This window comes from Helobdella robusta (assembly GCF_000326865.2).
Source record: "Helobdella robusta unplaced genomic scaffold HELROscaffold_74, whole genome shotgun sequence".
NCBI classification, from domain to species: Eukaryota; Metazoa; Annelida; class Clitellata; order Rhynchobdellida; family Glossiphoniidae; genus Helobdella; species Helobdella robusta.
This window is the reverse complement of record NW_008705420.1, coordinates 301,086-317,932: the sequence shown is the minus strand read 5'-3', so window position 1 is coordinate 317,932 and position 16,847 is coordinate 301,086. Positions and strand designations below refer to the sequence as shown.

Here is a 16,847-nt window from a genome sequence, read left to right as displayed (position 1 = left end):
CTTTTTTGTATTTTTTCACCCACCTAACAAACAACAACAACAAAAATATTGGTAATAATAATAATAAATAATAATATTTCTTTCTTTCGTTCGTTTGTTTGTTCCTTCGTTCGTTCGTTCGTTCGTTCATTCGTTCATTCAACTCTTCTTCTCTCTACTTGAAGCTGAATTTTCTTAGATATTTTTCCTTACGTTGTTGTTGATGATGATGATGACGATCATGAGGGTTGTGACAATAATTATGATTTCAGTTTATTAAGCTAAACCAATCAACAATCGACCAACCAGCCAAACGATCAACTGACCAATCATTTTTGTCCGTCCGCTGAGCTGCCGACCAATGGGAAGCCTCGAAGCTTGTGACGTCGCGGTGACCTCTGACCAATCGTAGAGAAGTAGGTCGTGACCTATTTAAGCCTTGCTCGAATTACGGGCGACGCTTGACAGGTCCGAGAAAAATGAGTTTGTGACGTCATCGCGGTCGTCGTAGTTTCGTTGTTGTTGTTTATGTTGTGATGATGATGATGATGTTGTTGTTGTGGTTGTGATGATGATGTTGTTGTGGTGGTGGTGATGGTGATGATTTTGTTGTTGTGGGGATGATGATTTTAGTAAAAACGTCTTACTCCAATTCCCAGAAAAATTTTCAACTTTTGATGAAAAGAAGTATAAATATTAGAATCATCAGTATATAATTGACTAGTGAAAGAAAAATTATTTATAATACGGGGTAGTTCAGAAGTATAGAGTATAAAATAAGTAGAAGAGGGTCCAGGATAGATCCCTGAGGTACCCCAAAAGTAAGGGTAGAGGAGTTAGAAGTAGAATTATTAAGAACAACAGAAGAAGAACGATTAGAGAAATGAAAAAATCCAAGATAAAAAAAATTACTAAAAAAATCACTTAAATATCCTAATTGTTGATAATTTTGTCATATTTATGCATATTAAATCGATTATATCTGTCCATTTTTTGATGAAAATAATTAATAATGCTGATAGATTTATATCTATAGTATTATCATCCTATATATATCATCATACTTTTCGTTATTTTCATTATTTTTAATTGTTATTCAATTAAATATACAAAACGATACGGTAGAACAAAAAATTTTTAAAATTGAATTCAGTTTGAAAAAAAAACGATCGCGCCCACTTTATTTTCAATGTTCTTTTAGTTCAGTAATGTCGGCTGTTGACGGTGGTGTAAACGGTGTTAGATTGAAAATGACGAAACAACAAAAAGAAAAAACACGAGAAAAGATAAAAGATGGGCAAACGGACGACGAGGAGCCTAATTTTAGTGATCCGGATGATTTTGTTGAAAAAGTTTCTGATCAAGGTTCGTATGATTGCTTGATTTTGGCTACCATACTGTAGCTTTGCCATCTTTCACGTGTTCTCCGGTTTTACCTAACCTGAAAATAAAATTACAAATAAATTAATTTGGACGAAAAATATAAATTTTTACTAATTTTAGTCTTTTTTAAATGTTGTGATTGACAGGGAATATATGTTTGTAATATAAAAAATGTGTTTATTGAGAGATAATCTATTTCATTTTTAACCACAGAAATTCTGGGTGATTTATTGAAGCAACGGCCGAAAGAGACAGATGGCATTGATAATTTCATCATCGTCGACAATGTTCCCCAGGTGGGGCCAGAGCGACTTGAAAAGTTACAAAACATTATTAAGAAAATATACACCAAGTTTGGTAAAATAGTGACTGAGCACTATCCTATGGACAATGGTATGACTAAAGGGTTAGTTATAGAACTGAAGATCAATTTAAAAACTTGTTTTATAGATGTTGTCATAGTTCGTTTATTTTATTTTAGTTAATGTAAATTTTATAACCTGCATATACCACTGTAAAAATTTATTTTTTTTAAAATGGCCTCCACAAAGTGTGAAAAAAATTCGCAATTGATTAACCTACTTTTTGTTAACAAAAGATATTGAATAATTTTTAGATTCATCTTCCTCGAGTTTCAGACCCACCAGGAAGCATTGAAAGCAGTTGCTGCAACTGACGGTTATAAGCTGGATAAACAGCACGTCTTTGCCGTCAACATGTTTAGCGATATAGAGAAGTTAGTGATTATTTACTGACATCTGTCATCATTTTAATTTTCACTCATTAGCTTTTTATTCATCTATTTTATATCTATTTCCAAGTGTATTAATTTTTTGTTTCAGATTGTTTTAGTTTGATCCAAATCTCAGATGATGTCGTTTGGCATTGTCGCATAATTATAATATATTATATTTTTTAATTATATTAAATTTTCATAAATTATTTCTACCCAACTAACTCATAGGTACACCACTAATGTGTCAGAGAAGTGGGAGGAGCCAGTGGCCATCCCATACAAAGATCATGTTAGTTGTTTTGATCGCGATAATAATATTTATAATTATTAATATTTATAATTATAACAACGACAAAAATAATTAAATAATTAATAATAATGATTATTGTTATTAATTCTTTCTTGATTTGTTCTTAGAAGTATCAGTGTGTCGCATGAAAATGTGCAAAAAAACCTAAAGTGCAATAATATTTATAACTACAAACTTGTAATAATAATTTAAATTTAATTTTTCAAGATAATACCAATAGTAATTGGGATTATATTACAATTGTTATGATAATTGCAATTATATTTGTAGGGAAATTTGTATAGCTGGCTCTTGAATCCGCACTGCTACGACCAGTTCAGTGTCATTTACGAAGGTGGCGAGACTACGGCTCTGTACTTGAATACACCCTCCGAGCCCCAGTGTCTTGAGATGAGGAAAGTTAGTGGCGTGGTTGTGATTGGTTGGTTGGGTGATTGGTTGGTTAGTAGGTTGGTTGGGTGATTGGTTGGTTAGTAGGTTGGTTTATTAGCCTTTAAATGATTGATGTTGCTTTGTTTTGGTCTGTTCACTATTACTTACACCATCACAACGTTGCATGTCAGAGGTGGACGGAAACATTTGTGAAGTGGTCTCCAAAGGGCACCTACCTCCTGACCTACCACCAAAAGGGAATCGCCCTCTGGGGCGGCGAGAAAATGGGTCAGGTCATGAAGTTCAGTCACCCTGGGGTTCAAATGAGTGATTTTTCGCCCTGTGAAAGGTCGGTTGTGATGGCAATTTATAATTTTTTTCTAGTTTGAAATAGTGAAAATGTATAAAATGTTGAATGAAATAGAAACTTTGCTTTCTTCTCTCTATCTTCCTTCCTTCCTTTCTGCCTGTCTCTTTCTTTTTATCTCAGTCTTTTCCCTCTCTTTCTCCCATTGTTATCTCACTTTTTCAAAACCCCCTCACACACTCAGGTACTTGGTGACGTATTCGTCACTGGCGGACACGAAGGACGAGCCACAGGCCATCATCGTCTGGGACATTAGAACTGGTCAGAAAAAAAGGGCATTTCACTGTGATAGCCCCACGCCCTGGCCTATTTTCAAGTGGGGTTGACCTACTTTTTGTCTCTATTTTTAGGTTATATTAGTTTTTGGTGTAATTTTTATTTTATCTTTTTCTCTGGGTAGGTGGAGTTTTGATGGGAGATACTTTGCTAGGATGTCCACTGATACACTGAGTATATATGAGACACCGGTCAGTTTATTTGTTGTAGTTGATGTTGTTGTTGTTGTTGGGTGTGATGACGATGATGATTGTAAAGAAGAAGATGATGATGATTGCTATTGTAATGATGATAAGTTTAATGTTGATGATGACTTTGATGATGGTGATTTTATTTTAAATGGCCGTCTTATATGTAACTTTCACATTTCAGTCATTTGGTCTGTTGGAGAAGAAGAGTGTCAAAATCAAGGGGTTGAGGTCTGTCTGTATTCTTTTGACGTCACCATCGTCGTCGTCGTCATCATCTTCACAAGATTCGTTTATATCATCTTCAACATTATCACCATCTTCCCAACCCTCACAATCAGTCACCTCCATCTTCATCATCAATTTCATCAGAATCTCATCCCATTTTCTTTGCCATCTTCATCATCGTCCTGATATCCTTAATCTTCAGGGACTTTTCGTGGTCTCCGACGGACAGCATCCTGGCCTACTGGACCAGCGAGGAACGCGACACCCCCGCCAGGGTCACACTGGTCGACGTGCCCTCTTACAATACCCTCTGTGCCAAAAATCTCTTCACAGTGGCAGACTGTCGAATGCATTGGCAGAAATCCGGTGCTTATTTGTGTGTCAAGGTTCGAAGTTTGGGATTTTGGGTTTAGGAATTTGTGGTTTAAGGGGTTTTTGTTTGTTGCTGGTTTCAGTTTTTAAGCTGGCATGGGTTTTTTGGGTTTCGTTTTTCTACAGGGGAGTTGTTTAGTTTGTTATCAGTCAGTGATGGTAAGATTTTATGTAATTTTTTTTACTTCAAAATCTCAGGTCGATAGGTACAAATCGAAGAAGGAAGAGAAGGAAACTGTAAAATATCAGGTTGATTGATTGATTGGTTGATTGATTGATTGATTTAATTGATTTAATTGATTGATTGATTGATTGGTTTGTGACACACATGCACTTACTTTCTTATTTTCTAAATTTGCAGGGTATCTTCCACAACTTCAACATTTTCAGAATCCGAGAGAAAGAAATACCAGTCGACACTGTTGATGTTAAAGGTATTTTTTTACTTTAATTAATTTATTCATTCGTTTGTTCATTCATTCATTCATTCGTTTGTTTATTCATCAATCAATCAAATATATTTATATAGTTCAATTTTCAAATGCAACTGCACTCAAACCAGCTTGGCAAATAGAAATCATTATAATATTAATAGATAGAAGTTGAATAAATTGAGTTCATTTGTTTATTTGTTCAATCATTCAATTGATCGCCAACCAATTACTAATCATCACTCACCATACTGACCAATGAAATTGCAGATACCATTTCCGCATTTGCCTGGGAGCCAATAGGAAGCAAGTTCTGCATCATACACGGAGATGCACCAAGGACAGCCGTCTCCTTTTATAACGTTAAGCCAATGGGAGTTGTTGAATGCATAAGTAGGTTTGGATGATGATGATAACGATTTTTTCATTCATTCATTCACTCACTCATTAATTCAATCATTTATTCCTTCATTATCTCATTTAATCATTCATTTTTTTTTTGTTCAATCATTCATTCATTTGCAGAGACTTTTGAGAAGAAATCAGTGAATCATTTGTTCTGGTCGCCTAATGGTCAGTTCATCGTACTGGCTGGATTGAGGAGGTGAGTGAATGAATGAATAAATGAATGAATTAATGAATAAATGAATGAATAAAAAATAATTTTTCAATTAGCATGAATGGCGTGTTAGAGTTCGTTGACACGCAAGATATGACGGTTATGACTCAGGCCGAGCATTTCATGGCCACAGATGTCGAGTGGGATCCAACTGGTTGGTTTCATGTGATTGGTTGGCTGGTTGGTTTCGTGTGATTGGTTGGCTGGCTGGTTGGTTTCGTGTGATTGGTTGGCTGGCTGGCTGGTTCTGTGTGATTGGTTGGCTGAAACAAACAAATAGCTGAATGAAGTAATTGGTAAACGAATGAATGAAATAATGAATGAACGAAAACAAAGACAGGAACACACACACACAAACACAGAATCACACACACAAACACACAAACAAACACAGGAAGGTACGTTGCCACAGGCGTTTCATGGTGGGGCCACAAGGTAGATAACGCATTCTGGATTTGGAATTTTCAGGTTTTCTATTTTTAGAATATATTTTTATTCACTCACTCATTCAACTGTTCGTTCTCTCGCTCATTCTTTCGTTCATCCACTCATTCATTCGCTCATTCATTTATTCGTTCGTTTGTTGATTCATTTTTAGTATTATTTACACCGAATAAGTTAGTGTTTAAAGGCCATTTTCGGGATTGTTATTGGTCGTTGCTTAAGCCGAATTGTGGTCGCCGGATGGGGAATCCCTGATAAACCTATTTTTAGATTTGCTATTTTTACTTAATAAATTAATTATTTAAATTAATGAATTATTAAATTAATAAATTATTTTAATTAATAAATTATTTTAATTAATATATTATTTAAATAACAAAATGATTTCTTTTTTTAAAATGGATGGCAGGGCAAAATTTTGCACAAGCAGACGATTGATCGCTACTGCCAGCTACTCTGGAGGCCTAGACCCCCATCACTGCTGAGTGGCGAACAAATCAAGGTCATGATGATGATGATGGTGATGATGATTGGTGATGATAATTATAATTATTATTGTTGATTGATTGATTGTTTTGTTGGTTTGTTAGTGGTGTTAGTGCTGATCGTTAATTTGTTTGAGCCCGTGTGATTGGTTACTGATTAATTGACTGATTGATAAGTTGATGGTGTGATCTTGATGATGATGACGTTGGCGACGTCGGTGATGATGATGACGATGATGATGATGATGATGATGATGACGATGATGATGACAGGATCTGAAGAAGAACATGAAAAAGTATAACATACAGTTCAGTATTGAAGATAAGAAGAGGGAGACCAAGGCCTCCAAGGTAGGTTGATCGTTCGTCGCTGATTGGTTGGTGGTTTGATTGGTGGGTTGATTGGTAGGTTGAATTGATTGGTTGATTGTTCGTCGCTGATTGGTGAGTTGGTTGATTGTGGTGGTTGATTGGTTGGTTGATTGGTTGCTTGGCCGGCACAAACACACACATACAAACACACATACAAACACACACACGCACACATACAAACAGGAGCAGATAGACAAAAGGAACAAACAACTTTCTGAATTCAACCTGTGGAGGAGCAAGTGTGTGGAGAAGTTTGAGGATGAGAAGAAGAGGAGGTTGCAATTGAGAAGAGGTTGGTTCAGTGCATGGATTGGATGGATGGATTGATTGATTGGTTGAGTGGTTGATTGAGTGGATGGATTGCTTTGCTTGGTTGATTGATTGGACAGGTTGGTTGCTCGGCTGGTTGATTGATTCCAGATAATTCTTCTGGTTTTTGGTTGATGTAACCTTATTTACCTACCTATAAATAAACGAACGGATGATGAATAAAAGAATGAATGAATAATCGAAAGACAAACAAGTAAACACGCACACAAACAAACAAACACACACACACACAGATATAGACACAGACGAACTAGACAGTCATGTTGAGAACTTTGAAGAAGAGACAGTGGAATTTTTACTCGAAGTCGAAGAAATCCTAATCGACGAAGAGTAGTCGTCTAGGAAGCTGGGGACATTTTACGATCAGTCAATCAGCTAATTGATTGATCGATTTATAACTTATTTACTTAATTGATTGGACTTTTATTAATTGATTTGTTGGTTGAACTTTTATTTGTTTGTCTGTCTGTCTGTCTGTCATTTATCTGTCGGTCAGTTTAGTTAATTAATCAATTGATTGATTGATTTAATTGGTTGGTTAACTGTTTAGCTTACTGATTGACTTTCTAGCGAGTCGATTTTTTAAAGTTTTACATAACTACTTGTTTGTAGTTAGTGGATTGTGTTTTGATAAAATTCGCAATTTTTTTATTGGTTGCTCGTTAGCTTTTATATATTCATTTGTTGGTTGGTCTGTTGATCGGTTTAGCTAACTGACTGAACAGTTTATTGATTGGTTGATTGATTGATTGGTTGGTCGATTGAAATCGATTTATTTACAGTTCTTCTGTTCACTACTGTTAAGTTATATCTACTTTAAAGTAACTAAATCACTTGGTCAATTGCAAAAAAGTTGGCTGATCGATCGATTGATTAATTGGTTGATTGATTAATTGGTCGATTGATTGATTGGTTGATTGATTGGTTGATCGATTGATTAATTGGTTTGTTTGTTATAATGATGGTGATGGCGATGATGATGACATTTAAATATTTGAAATGGAATGCAACAATCAAATTAATGAAAAAAATGTTAAAAGCCAAAAAAGTTGTCCATGTAATGCATAATATGGATTATGATAATTAGGCATCTCATGAATATTGATGAGCCGGTAATCATCGACCTCATTGGTCGTGATGACCATAGATATGTGATTATTAACGAGGCACCGTGCATATTAACGGGCAAATTTTTGTGATCATGGTTGGTCATGGGGGAAATTATTATAATTAGGTAGGCTTCTCATGAATATGAATGAGCTAGATGTTAGTAAGTTGATTGGTTAGTAAGTTAGGGGTTCGTCGAATCGCAGACCTTCCGTGTCGACCTGCGCGTTGTAAATTACTGCTTCACCTGACACCTGTCGAAGAAGGAAATGTTAATTCATGTTGAACTCTTGATACGTTTCTCAAAATATTTTGAGATTATAAACTCGTCAGGAAACTTAAACGAAGAACCGAAGGAACGGACCTGTTCAACCAAACAATAAATTACCTACCTTTAATTCGTCCAATATCTTTTGCACGTTCTCTCTATCGTTGGCTTGCCTGGTCAGTAGGTAGAGGAATCCGCCCCCTCCCGCCCCGGCCAGCGAGTAACCATAGCAACGATGACGTAAGGCTTCGATCAGTGACGTCACCACTCGAGGTTCGCTTCCGGGCGCCAGGGATTTCTTCAGCTGCCAGTATTTCGTCATGGTCTCACCCAGCCGTTCCAGGTTGCCTTTGTTTTTACACGGATGGATGGATGCATTGGTCGAGAGAATGAACGAGTTAATTGGTTGACAATTAGTCAATTAATCAATCGATTACGTATGAATTATGTTAATTAAAATCTATCTATAGCAACAACAACAACAACTATAAATAACTTTACCACGCATGAAAGCATCTTTCCCTTCATAGGCCAGTTTCTTGAGGTCATTGAAGGTCATCATGACGTCATCGTCCCTAGCGTACCAACTACGTATCACGTTCTGATGATGATGATGATGGCAGTGATGATGATGATGGTGACAGTGATGATGATGAAGTTGACAGAGTTGAAAATAGGAATTTAGTGATAAATAACCTGCAAAAGATTTTTGGCCAATCTTGTTTGCCCGGTATAAACCAGAAGCAGACGTTCATTGAACGATCTCAAAATGGCCTCGCTGACCTCCAGCCTCTTGACCTTGACTTCGATTGGCTGACCTAGATTCGAGTGACCCAGTTTTATGCCACCGCATAGGCCGCCGACTTGATCTTGCCAGCCCCCGCCAGTTGTTAACAGCTGCTCCACGCAGAGAACCTTATGATGATGATGATGGTGATGATTATTATTATTTTTATTATTATGAATATCGTCATCATAATCACTATCATCACCATCATCATCACCATCTAAACCACAATAACCAGCACGCAACCAGCAGTATCATCAAAACGAACGGCGTGAATGAGTGACCGATGATGATGATGATGATGGCGATGATGATGATGTTGTTGATCACCATCATCATCATCATCGTCTTCGTCATTATGTCCCATTATCTTCCATAATGCGGAAATCACAACGCCCGCTAATATGCTACTGGTTCCCAATCCTGAATTCATCGATGAATGAAGGAATGAATGAGTGAGTGAATTAATGAATGAGTGAATCAATAAACGAGTGAGTGAATGAATGAATAAAAGAATGAATAAATGAGTTTATGGATAGATAGGCAGACAAAAGATGGGTTGATAAACTAATGGATGGATGAATAGAAGACTAAATAAATATATAAATGGATTTATTAATAAATGAATGAACAAACAAACGAACGAACAAACGAACGAACGAACAAACGAAAAAATGAAAAATTCCACCAATCACCATTAACCGACCCGAACCCTGCGGCAAATTTGACCATACTTTCATCTCAATGCCAGAATTTAACTTCACTTTTAGTTGTTTTCTCAGAGGATCATCATCACCACCATTGTCATTATTATTATTATTATTATTATTATTATTATTATTATTATTATTATTACTATTATTATTCGAGTAGTCGATGCATCCGGAAACAATGAGGCAACATTTGATGAGAGAGCCTTGTTGAAAACGTTTGGATGGTTGGATGAATAAATGAATGGATGAATGAATGAATGAATGATTGATTGAATGAATAAATGAATGAATGAAAAGATGAATGAATGAATGAACGATGGCAGTATCATGTAAAAAAACGGATTAAAAGAACACCTATGTAAATACAACAAACGAACGATTGGATGAACAAATAAACTATGAACAAACGAACGAACGAACAAACAAATGAATAAATGAATGAATGAATGAATGAACAAACAAACAAATGAATGAATGAAACGTCATCTTTATCAGCACCTTCAGCAAACGGTTGATTGTAATCTTTCATGAAATCAATATCTCTGCCATACAAAGTGACTCCGCTTTCTAAATGTATTACTATCTCCAGACTATAATTTGTATATATGTATGTTTGTTTGTGTGTATGTTGTATGTATGTATGTGTGTGTGTGTGTGTATGTGTGTGTATGTATGTGTGTATGTGTGTGTATGTATGTATGTGTGTATGTGTGAGTGTGTGTGTACGTAGTCGTTATCAATATGATCATCGTTCTACCTTTCAATTCTCCTAATCTGCGTTCCAATTGGTTTCTGATGAAAAAATTAAAGAATTGATGTTTTTAATATAAACCAATCATATTTGTTGAAACACCACCATCACCCAATCAAAATTAAGTAATCAAGCCATCATCCAATCAAAATGGAACACCATCTAGTCAAATTAAATCACCATCCAATCAAAATAAAGCACCGGCAATTGAAAAGGCCACCGTCCGATTAAAACGCACCGTTCCATCGATAGAGATTGCAGCGTTGAGAACGGCTCCTCCCATCTCGTACGTGATTGGTGGAGTGTCTGACCAACCACCGCACAGGTCGATACGGGCTGGACTGCGACAGGTCAGCCATTTTGAAATCGCAGGTAGATTGGTGGGTGGAGAAGGAGCTTTCGGAAGATTGATGAACTTGAGAGCAGTCCGGACGGTGCTCCTTATAAGAACCTGGCATGCTCCTTCGTAATGTCTTGAAGCCCTAAAATCATCACCATCATCATCATTGTCGTCATCATTATCATCATCATCATCACCATCCCAATCATCACCATCATCACCACCATCCCAATCATCATCATCATAACCTCATGATATAATTTTTATTAGAAAGCCACTTCGTTCTTTGAAGTCGCAGACGTTTGACGCCCTGACCTACATTCCCGCTCTTAATTGGGTCAACAAAAGATTATAAATAGATACAATGACGTCGACAGAAGATCATAAATATATATATTAGTTTGGTGAACAAAAGATGTAATTGGATATTGAATGAGTTTTGTTGCTAGTCACGTCACAGTCATCATCATCATCATCGTCATCATCTTCATCTTCATCGTCTTCATCATCATCATCATCATCGTCATCTCAACAATCATCACCAGCACCACCTTCCTCATTATCATCATCATCAGCAGCAGCATCGGCAACAATCCTAATACACACTAACATCTAAAGCTTCGAAGGCCCTCTTCCATAATTTATTGTGGGAGGGGCCAGACCTCAGAACACTTCCTCCCCCACCACAACAGCCAACACCACAACCACCACCACCACAGCAGCAACTTTGCTTCGAGCACATTTCGGCTAAAAGATTGGCGACACTCGCCAAAACACGCGCGCACAAACCACTGTCGTTGCTATTTTTAATGGCGACTGTAGTGATGATGATGATTGTGAAGAAGAAGATGATGATGATGATTGTAAAGATTGTGATGATGATTTTGAAGATTGTGATGATGATTGTGAAGATAATGATGATGATTGTGAAGATGATGATGATGATTGTGAGAATAATGGTGGTGGTGGCATTGACCTACTTTTATCTAAGACGTCCAATAGAAATGGTTCTCTGCCCTGGAGGCAGGCCATTCTAAACCAGCCCCGCAGTTTGATTGGTCGGTTGTTCAACAGGTGGCTGCCAATTAGCTCGGCGCATATTCTATAATACGTCAGTCTGAATAAATTATGTTAATGATGACAAGTTATAACGATAATAATAATAATAATAATAAATAATAATAATAATCACTTTTTCTTCTTCATCATTTCAGCTGCATCAACAGCTTGCAAGTGTTCGTGCAGTAAGTGCATTGGCCTGCAAAAGTATGGACGATCACAACAACAACAACAACAACAACAACAACAACAACAACAACAACAACAACAACAACAACAACAACAATAAGAATAACTACTATCATCATCATCGTCATCATCAACGTTAACTTAGTTTCCGGTTTTTGTGTGATGATGAAGTCATCATCATCATCATCGTCGTCGTCGTTAGCATCGTGTAGGTCAGTTCGGTACACAAAGAAGGAGGAAGTCTAAAGAGAAATAATTATCATCATCATCATCGTCATCATCATCATCATCGTCATCATCATCGTCATCATCATCGTCATCGTCATCATCATCGTCATCATCATCTTCAACATCATATATACCAACATGATCATCAATTTTGATAACGGTTCTATTCTTTGTCCACCTATTATTAACGACAGTTTTAACAGCAGCAGTAGCAGCAGCAGTAGCAGCAGCAGTAGTAGCCTCAGTAGTAGTAGTAGTAGTAGTAACAGCAGAGGAAAGATCATTATCACTACCACCACCATCATCGTCGTCATCATCATCATCTTCGTCGTCGTCATCATGACGTTTATATGCTTTCAGAGTTTCGTAGATTTTTATGATGGACGTGTTGTCATTCATGTGGAACTGCACGGAAATTTAAAAAAATTTTTCAAGATGACGTCACATCATTATCATCATCATCAACTCCACTCACTTCCCGATCATCACTATCATCCTTCTTCAAAGTCACGTGAATGCCGTTCAGGAAGCACCCATTTCCGATTTTAATCTTCTCGCCATCTAACCAACAATCATAAATAAGGCAGTTAGAGCCGACTTCAACCGGACCAATGAGGGCGCAGTTAATTAGGACAGATTCCCGACCAATCACAGCTCTTGGCTATTTTTAGAAAACAAAAAATTTGCCCTAATTAATTAATTATTCATTATCGATAATGGCAATAATAAATATACAATGACAAAAAACTAACATCAATGTACGAGTGACAGATGTTACTGAGTGAAAGATTCGTTGAAAGTGACGACGACGACGATGATGACGATTGTGTTGTTGTTGGTGATGATGATGATGGTGGTGGTGATGATGATGGTGATGATGATGATGGTGGTGGTGATGATGATGATAAAGATGTCCTAGATGTTTGGAGAAGGTCGCAGAGGAAGTTGTTGTTGTTGTGAAGATAGTTGTGCTTCCCTGCCACTAGCGCTGTTCAAGTGTGGCAGGGAAGTGTGTGCGTGTGCGTGTGTGCGTGTGTACATGTGTACGTGATTAATATTAATTTACATCATCGTCGTCATCGTCATTCCTACCAACCGGTACTACACTTGAATCTGCTCAGATGCTTGTAGACAAGCCTCCTAACAATTGGAATGTAATCGGACGACGTCACTTTATTACGAGTTTTCCCGCCATTTCTTCTCCCGCCAATTTTTTTCCCGCCACTCATCGCCACATTTTCTGAAGTTTTCTCACATCTCCCATCATCGTTCTTCACCATTTTCTTACATTTACGATCTTTGTTGTCACTAAATTCATCACCACCATCTTCACCACCGCCATCATCTTCCCCACCATCTTTATCACCATCATCATCATCATTTCTCCCGCCAAAAATTCCGCCGTTTATAAAATCTGATTCTCCGTAGTTGGGGCACATGGCGAGGAGGAAGTCGAAGAATAACGAGAGCTGTTTGATTGGTTGGTTGAATGAATGAATGAATGAAGGAATGAATGAATGAATGTAGGAATGAATGAATGAATGAAGGAATGAATGAATGATTAATTGGTTTGTTGGTTTGTTTGACTAAAAAATTAGCCGACTGATTGATTGTTTTCGTTGCATACGGATGACTGATAGTAACGTTATTATTCACTAATTCATCTTTCTTTCCGTCTTAAAAGTACCAAGTCGAAATGTAACCGATGCCAACCAGCCAACCACATTTAACCAACCAACCAATCACAATCACAATCAACCAGCCAATGAGAAGCCAGCCAGCCAGCCAACCGACCAACCGACCGATCAACAGACCTGTATGGGTTTAATGCCACTATCATAGCCCAGATAGGTGCAGGCATTTATTGGCTGCTTCGTGTGTAGAGTCAGCAGCGTGTTGGCCACCTGCACGCTCAAATAGACCACCCCGCTGACCTAAATACATAAATTATGATAATATTTACATGACCCAATTACATAAATAGAGCTAATAATCAAAATATATAATGATGAGAGCAACAAAAACTGACATCAATAGCAACAGCAAAACTAAAATGATAACCACAACTGCGTTCGTAACCGACTTTGCATAGATTATGTTAATGAAGGCTTGCTAACTAATTTGCATAAAGCTAGCATTAGAAAATTAACTAATTATTAATTAGTTTAGCTGGTCATCCGACTGACCAGTGCCACTTGGTCGGCGTTCAATTTGCATTTCTCAATAGTTTCAGCGTCCCGACACTTGTAGAAGATGTTCAACAGGTGGCGGGTCTGTAGTGGTAACGGTAATAAGATTTAACAATTATTATTACATTTCCACATTGTATGAACGAATGAAAGAATGAAAAAACGAACAAACGAACAAACAAATAAACAAACGAACGAACAAACGAACGAACAAATAGACAATTACGTCCCACAACCTCTGCATCCCACAGACACACGCCATGTTCCTTAGAGTAGTTCAAGTCGGCAGGAGTCATCAACAGACAGGCATCAACGTCTGCCAGCCTGGCCCCATCTATAATAATAAAAATAATAATAATAATATTATTAATAATAATAATAATAATGATAATAATAATTATGTTTACTTACCAAGACAATCATCGATAGTGAGAAACATGTCCGAACTGCAGATCCAAACACCAGGCGGCGAGTTTACGGCCACCTAATTATAATAAATTATGTTAATAATAATTATTGTTATTACAATTATTATTATTAGTAGTAGTAGTAGTGAAATATTTATTATTGTTTTTAAAAATATTACAGTGAAGTGTAAACGGTTTAAAGCAAGCCCTTGAAATTATGAAAGTAACAGGTTGGTTAGTTGGTTGAATGAATTAATGAATGAATGAATGATTGATTGATTGATTGATTGATTGATTGATTGATTGAATGAATGAATAACTGATTGAATGTATGAATGGTTAATTGATTAATTGATTGACCGGCTGACTGAGATCTTAGTTTTTTAGTTGGTTGAAGATAAAGATTTTACTTAGAATGCAAAAATTGATCAAGCTAGAGGTCATATATTCAAATGGAAAATTTTTAAAATTGACTATAAATGAATGAATAAATGAATGAATGAATGAACAAATTAACAAACACACATCTCTAACTTACTTTATTTGTCATCAGCTGTATGACATAATCAAGATGTTTTAAATAGAAGCAATGTGATTGGTCAGTTGGAAGGGGCATGCTTATCATCAGGGGACCACAGGGCTCATAAATTAAAGGTCGACCCTTTAGAAAAATATTATTTTTATAATTAACAGTAATTATTAAAATAAATATTTTAATTCAATGATGATAACTTTACTCACGGAATGTATTAGAAGTATTTTCTTATCATATAACACGTCTGCATTCAGAACCTGTGTGTTAATTATTTTATTTTCATTGATTTATAAAGAAAAATATACTTAAAGAGTAAATCAATAGAAAATAAATTAAATCAACTTTTAAATATTTGAAATTTTTTTTATCAATAAAAAATAATGTTCTTACCAAGTAACCAGAAATTGCGGACAAATGTTCAGCTAATACAAGAAGGGCATTCAGAGTGGCCCCACCACTGCCTATTTTTAGTTTAGGGTCATCGACTGCTAATAGTATAGTTTCTCTAGGAATAAATCCCAATGATTTTCTCAAGTTCAATTCTATTTAATAAGTAGAATTTTAAATATTATATATAATTATAATATAATATATAAAATTAAATATTATAAAATTTTAATATATATTTTATTAAGTTATTTATTCATAATTGATTTTATTTTGTTAAATTTCAAATTTAAATCAGAAGAAGATGAAATGGTGAAAGTGATTAACAATTTATAAATTTAAGTTTTTTTAAATTTTTATTCACGAAATTAAAATATTGTATTTAAATCAACTAATTAAAAAACTTTAAAAAAAATTCTAATGGTAATAAAATATAAATAAAGTAATGTTAAAATCAAGAACATGAGTCAAGAATGAATCTGGGTTGGAGCTTACCTGTCTCAAAAACTTTGGCAAACTTATGGTCGGAGCAAGTGACGACAATGGCATCCCACATTTTTTCAAAAATTTTTTTAATTTGAAAGTTTTAATTTTAAAAAATGAACTTTGGCTTTAAAAGATTACATTTTAATTTTACGTATCGAGAGATTCGTGGCAAATCTGAATTAAATTAACTTTTAGTTTGTGTGAAGGTATTTAAATTTTAAAAATAAGACACGTTCTGTTTTTTTATTTTTAAATTTCAATCAATCAATCAATTTATGAATTAGTTTATAAAGCGCTATTTCCGCGATGTTCAATAGCGCTCTCTAATGAATTTCACAAACAGATGGGTCTTGAGATCCGCTCTGAACTTCGTGAGTGATGAAAAGGTAGTCAGAGAAGGAGGTAGAGAGTTCCAGAGAAAAGGGCCAAAAAAGCAAATGCAGATTTAACAAAGGAGTGTTTAACACGAGTTAAGAAGAATCGAGAACAAAAAGACGATCGTAAACCGG

General features: G+C 35.9%; 2 protein-coding genes across 2 annotated transcripts; one reads left to right on the top strand and one right to left on the bottom strand.

Annotated features, from left to right (window-relative positions):
- Window positions 1–1,229: 1,229 nt before the first annotated feature.
- Window positions 1,230–7,226, top strand: HELRODRAFT_157973 (hypothetical protein; the record flags this gene model as incomplete). Its single annotated transcript, XM_009031449.1, has 20 exons — window positions 1,230–1,344; window positions 1,576–1,768; window positions 1,979–2,098; window positions 2,327–2,387; window positions 2,679–2,807; window positions 2,972–3,129; window positions 3,332–3,463; window positions 3,548–3,614; window positions 3,796–3,842; window positions 4,042–4,225; window positions 4,410–4,460; window positions 4,573–4,645; window positions 4,913–5,035; window positions 5,168–5,246; window positions 5,318–5,415; window positions 5,656–5,729; window positions 6,115–6,207; window positions 6,464–6,541; window positions 6,746–6,854; window positions 7,126–7,226. The coding sequence occupies 20 exons, from the start codon at window positions 1,230–1,232 to the stop codon at window positions 7,224–7,226; spliced, it is 2,085 nt and encodes a 694-aa protein (XP_009029697.1).
- A 949-nt stretch (window positions 7,227–8,175) lies between these two features.
- Window positions 8,176–16,408, bottom strand: HELRODRAFT_181660 (hypothetical protein; the record flags this gene model as incomplete). The annotated part of the gene is made up of 23 exons (XM_009031448.1): window positions 8,176–8,253; window positions 8,392–8,615; window positions 8,769–8,868; window positions 8,964–9,182; window positions 9,750–9,970; window positions 10,266–10,309; window positions 10,525–10,559; window positions 10,757–11,000; window positions 11,107–11,186; window positions 11,469–11,674; window positions 11,839–11,975; window positions 12,051–12,116; window positions 12,513–12,739; window positions 12,810–12,995; window positions 13,318–13,322; window positions 13,431–13,803; window positions 14,521–14,607; window positions 14,760–14,857; window positions 14,935–15,007; window positions 15,469–15,591; window positions 15,663–15,722; window positions 15,856–16,007; window positions 16,348–16,408. The coding sequence occupies 23 exons, from the start codon at window positions 16,406–16,408 to the stop codon at window positions 8,176–8,178; spliced, it is 3,099 nt and encodes a 1,032-aa protein (XP_009029696.1).
- Window positions 16,409–16,847: the final 439 nt, after the last annotated feature.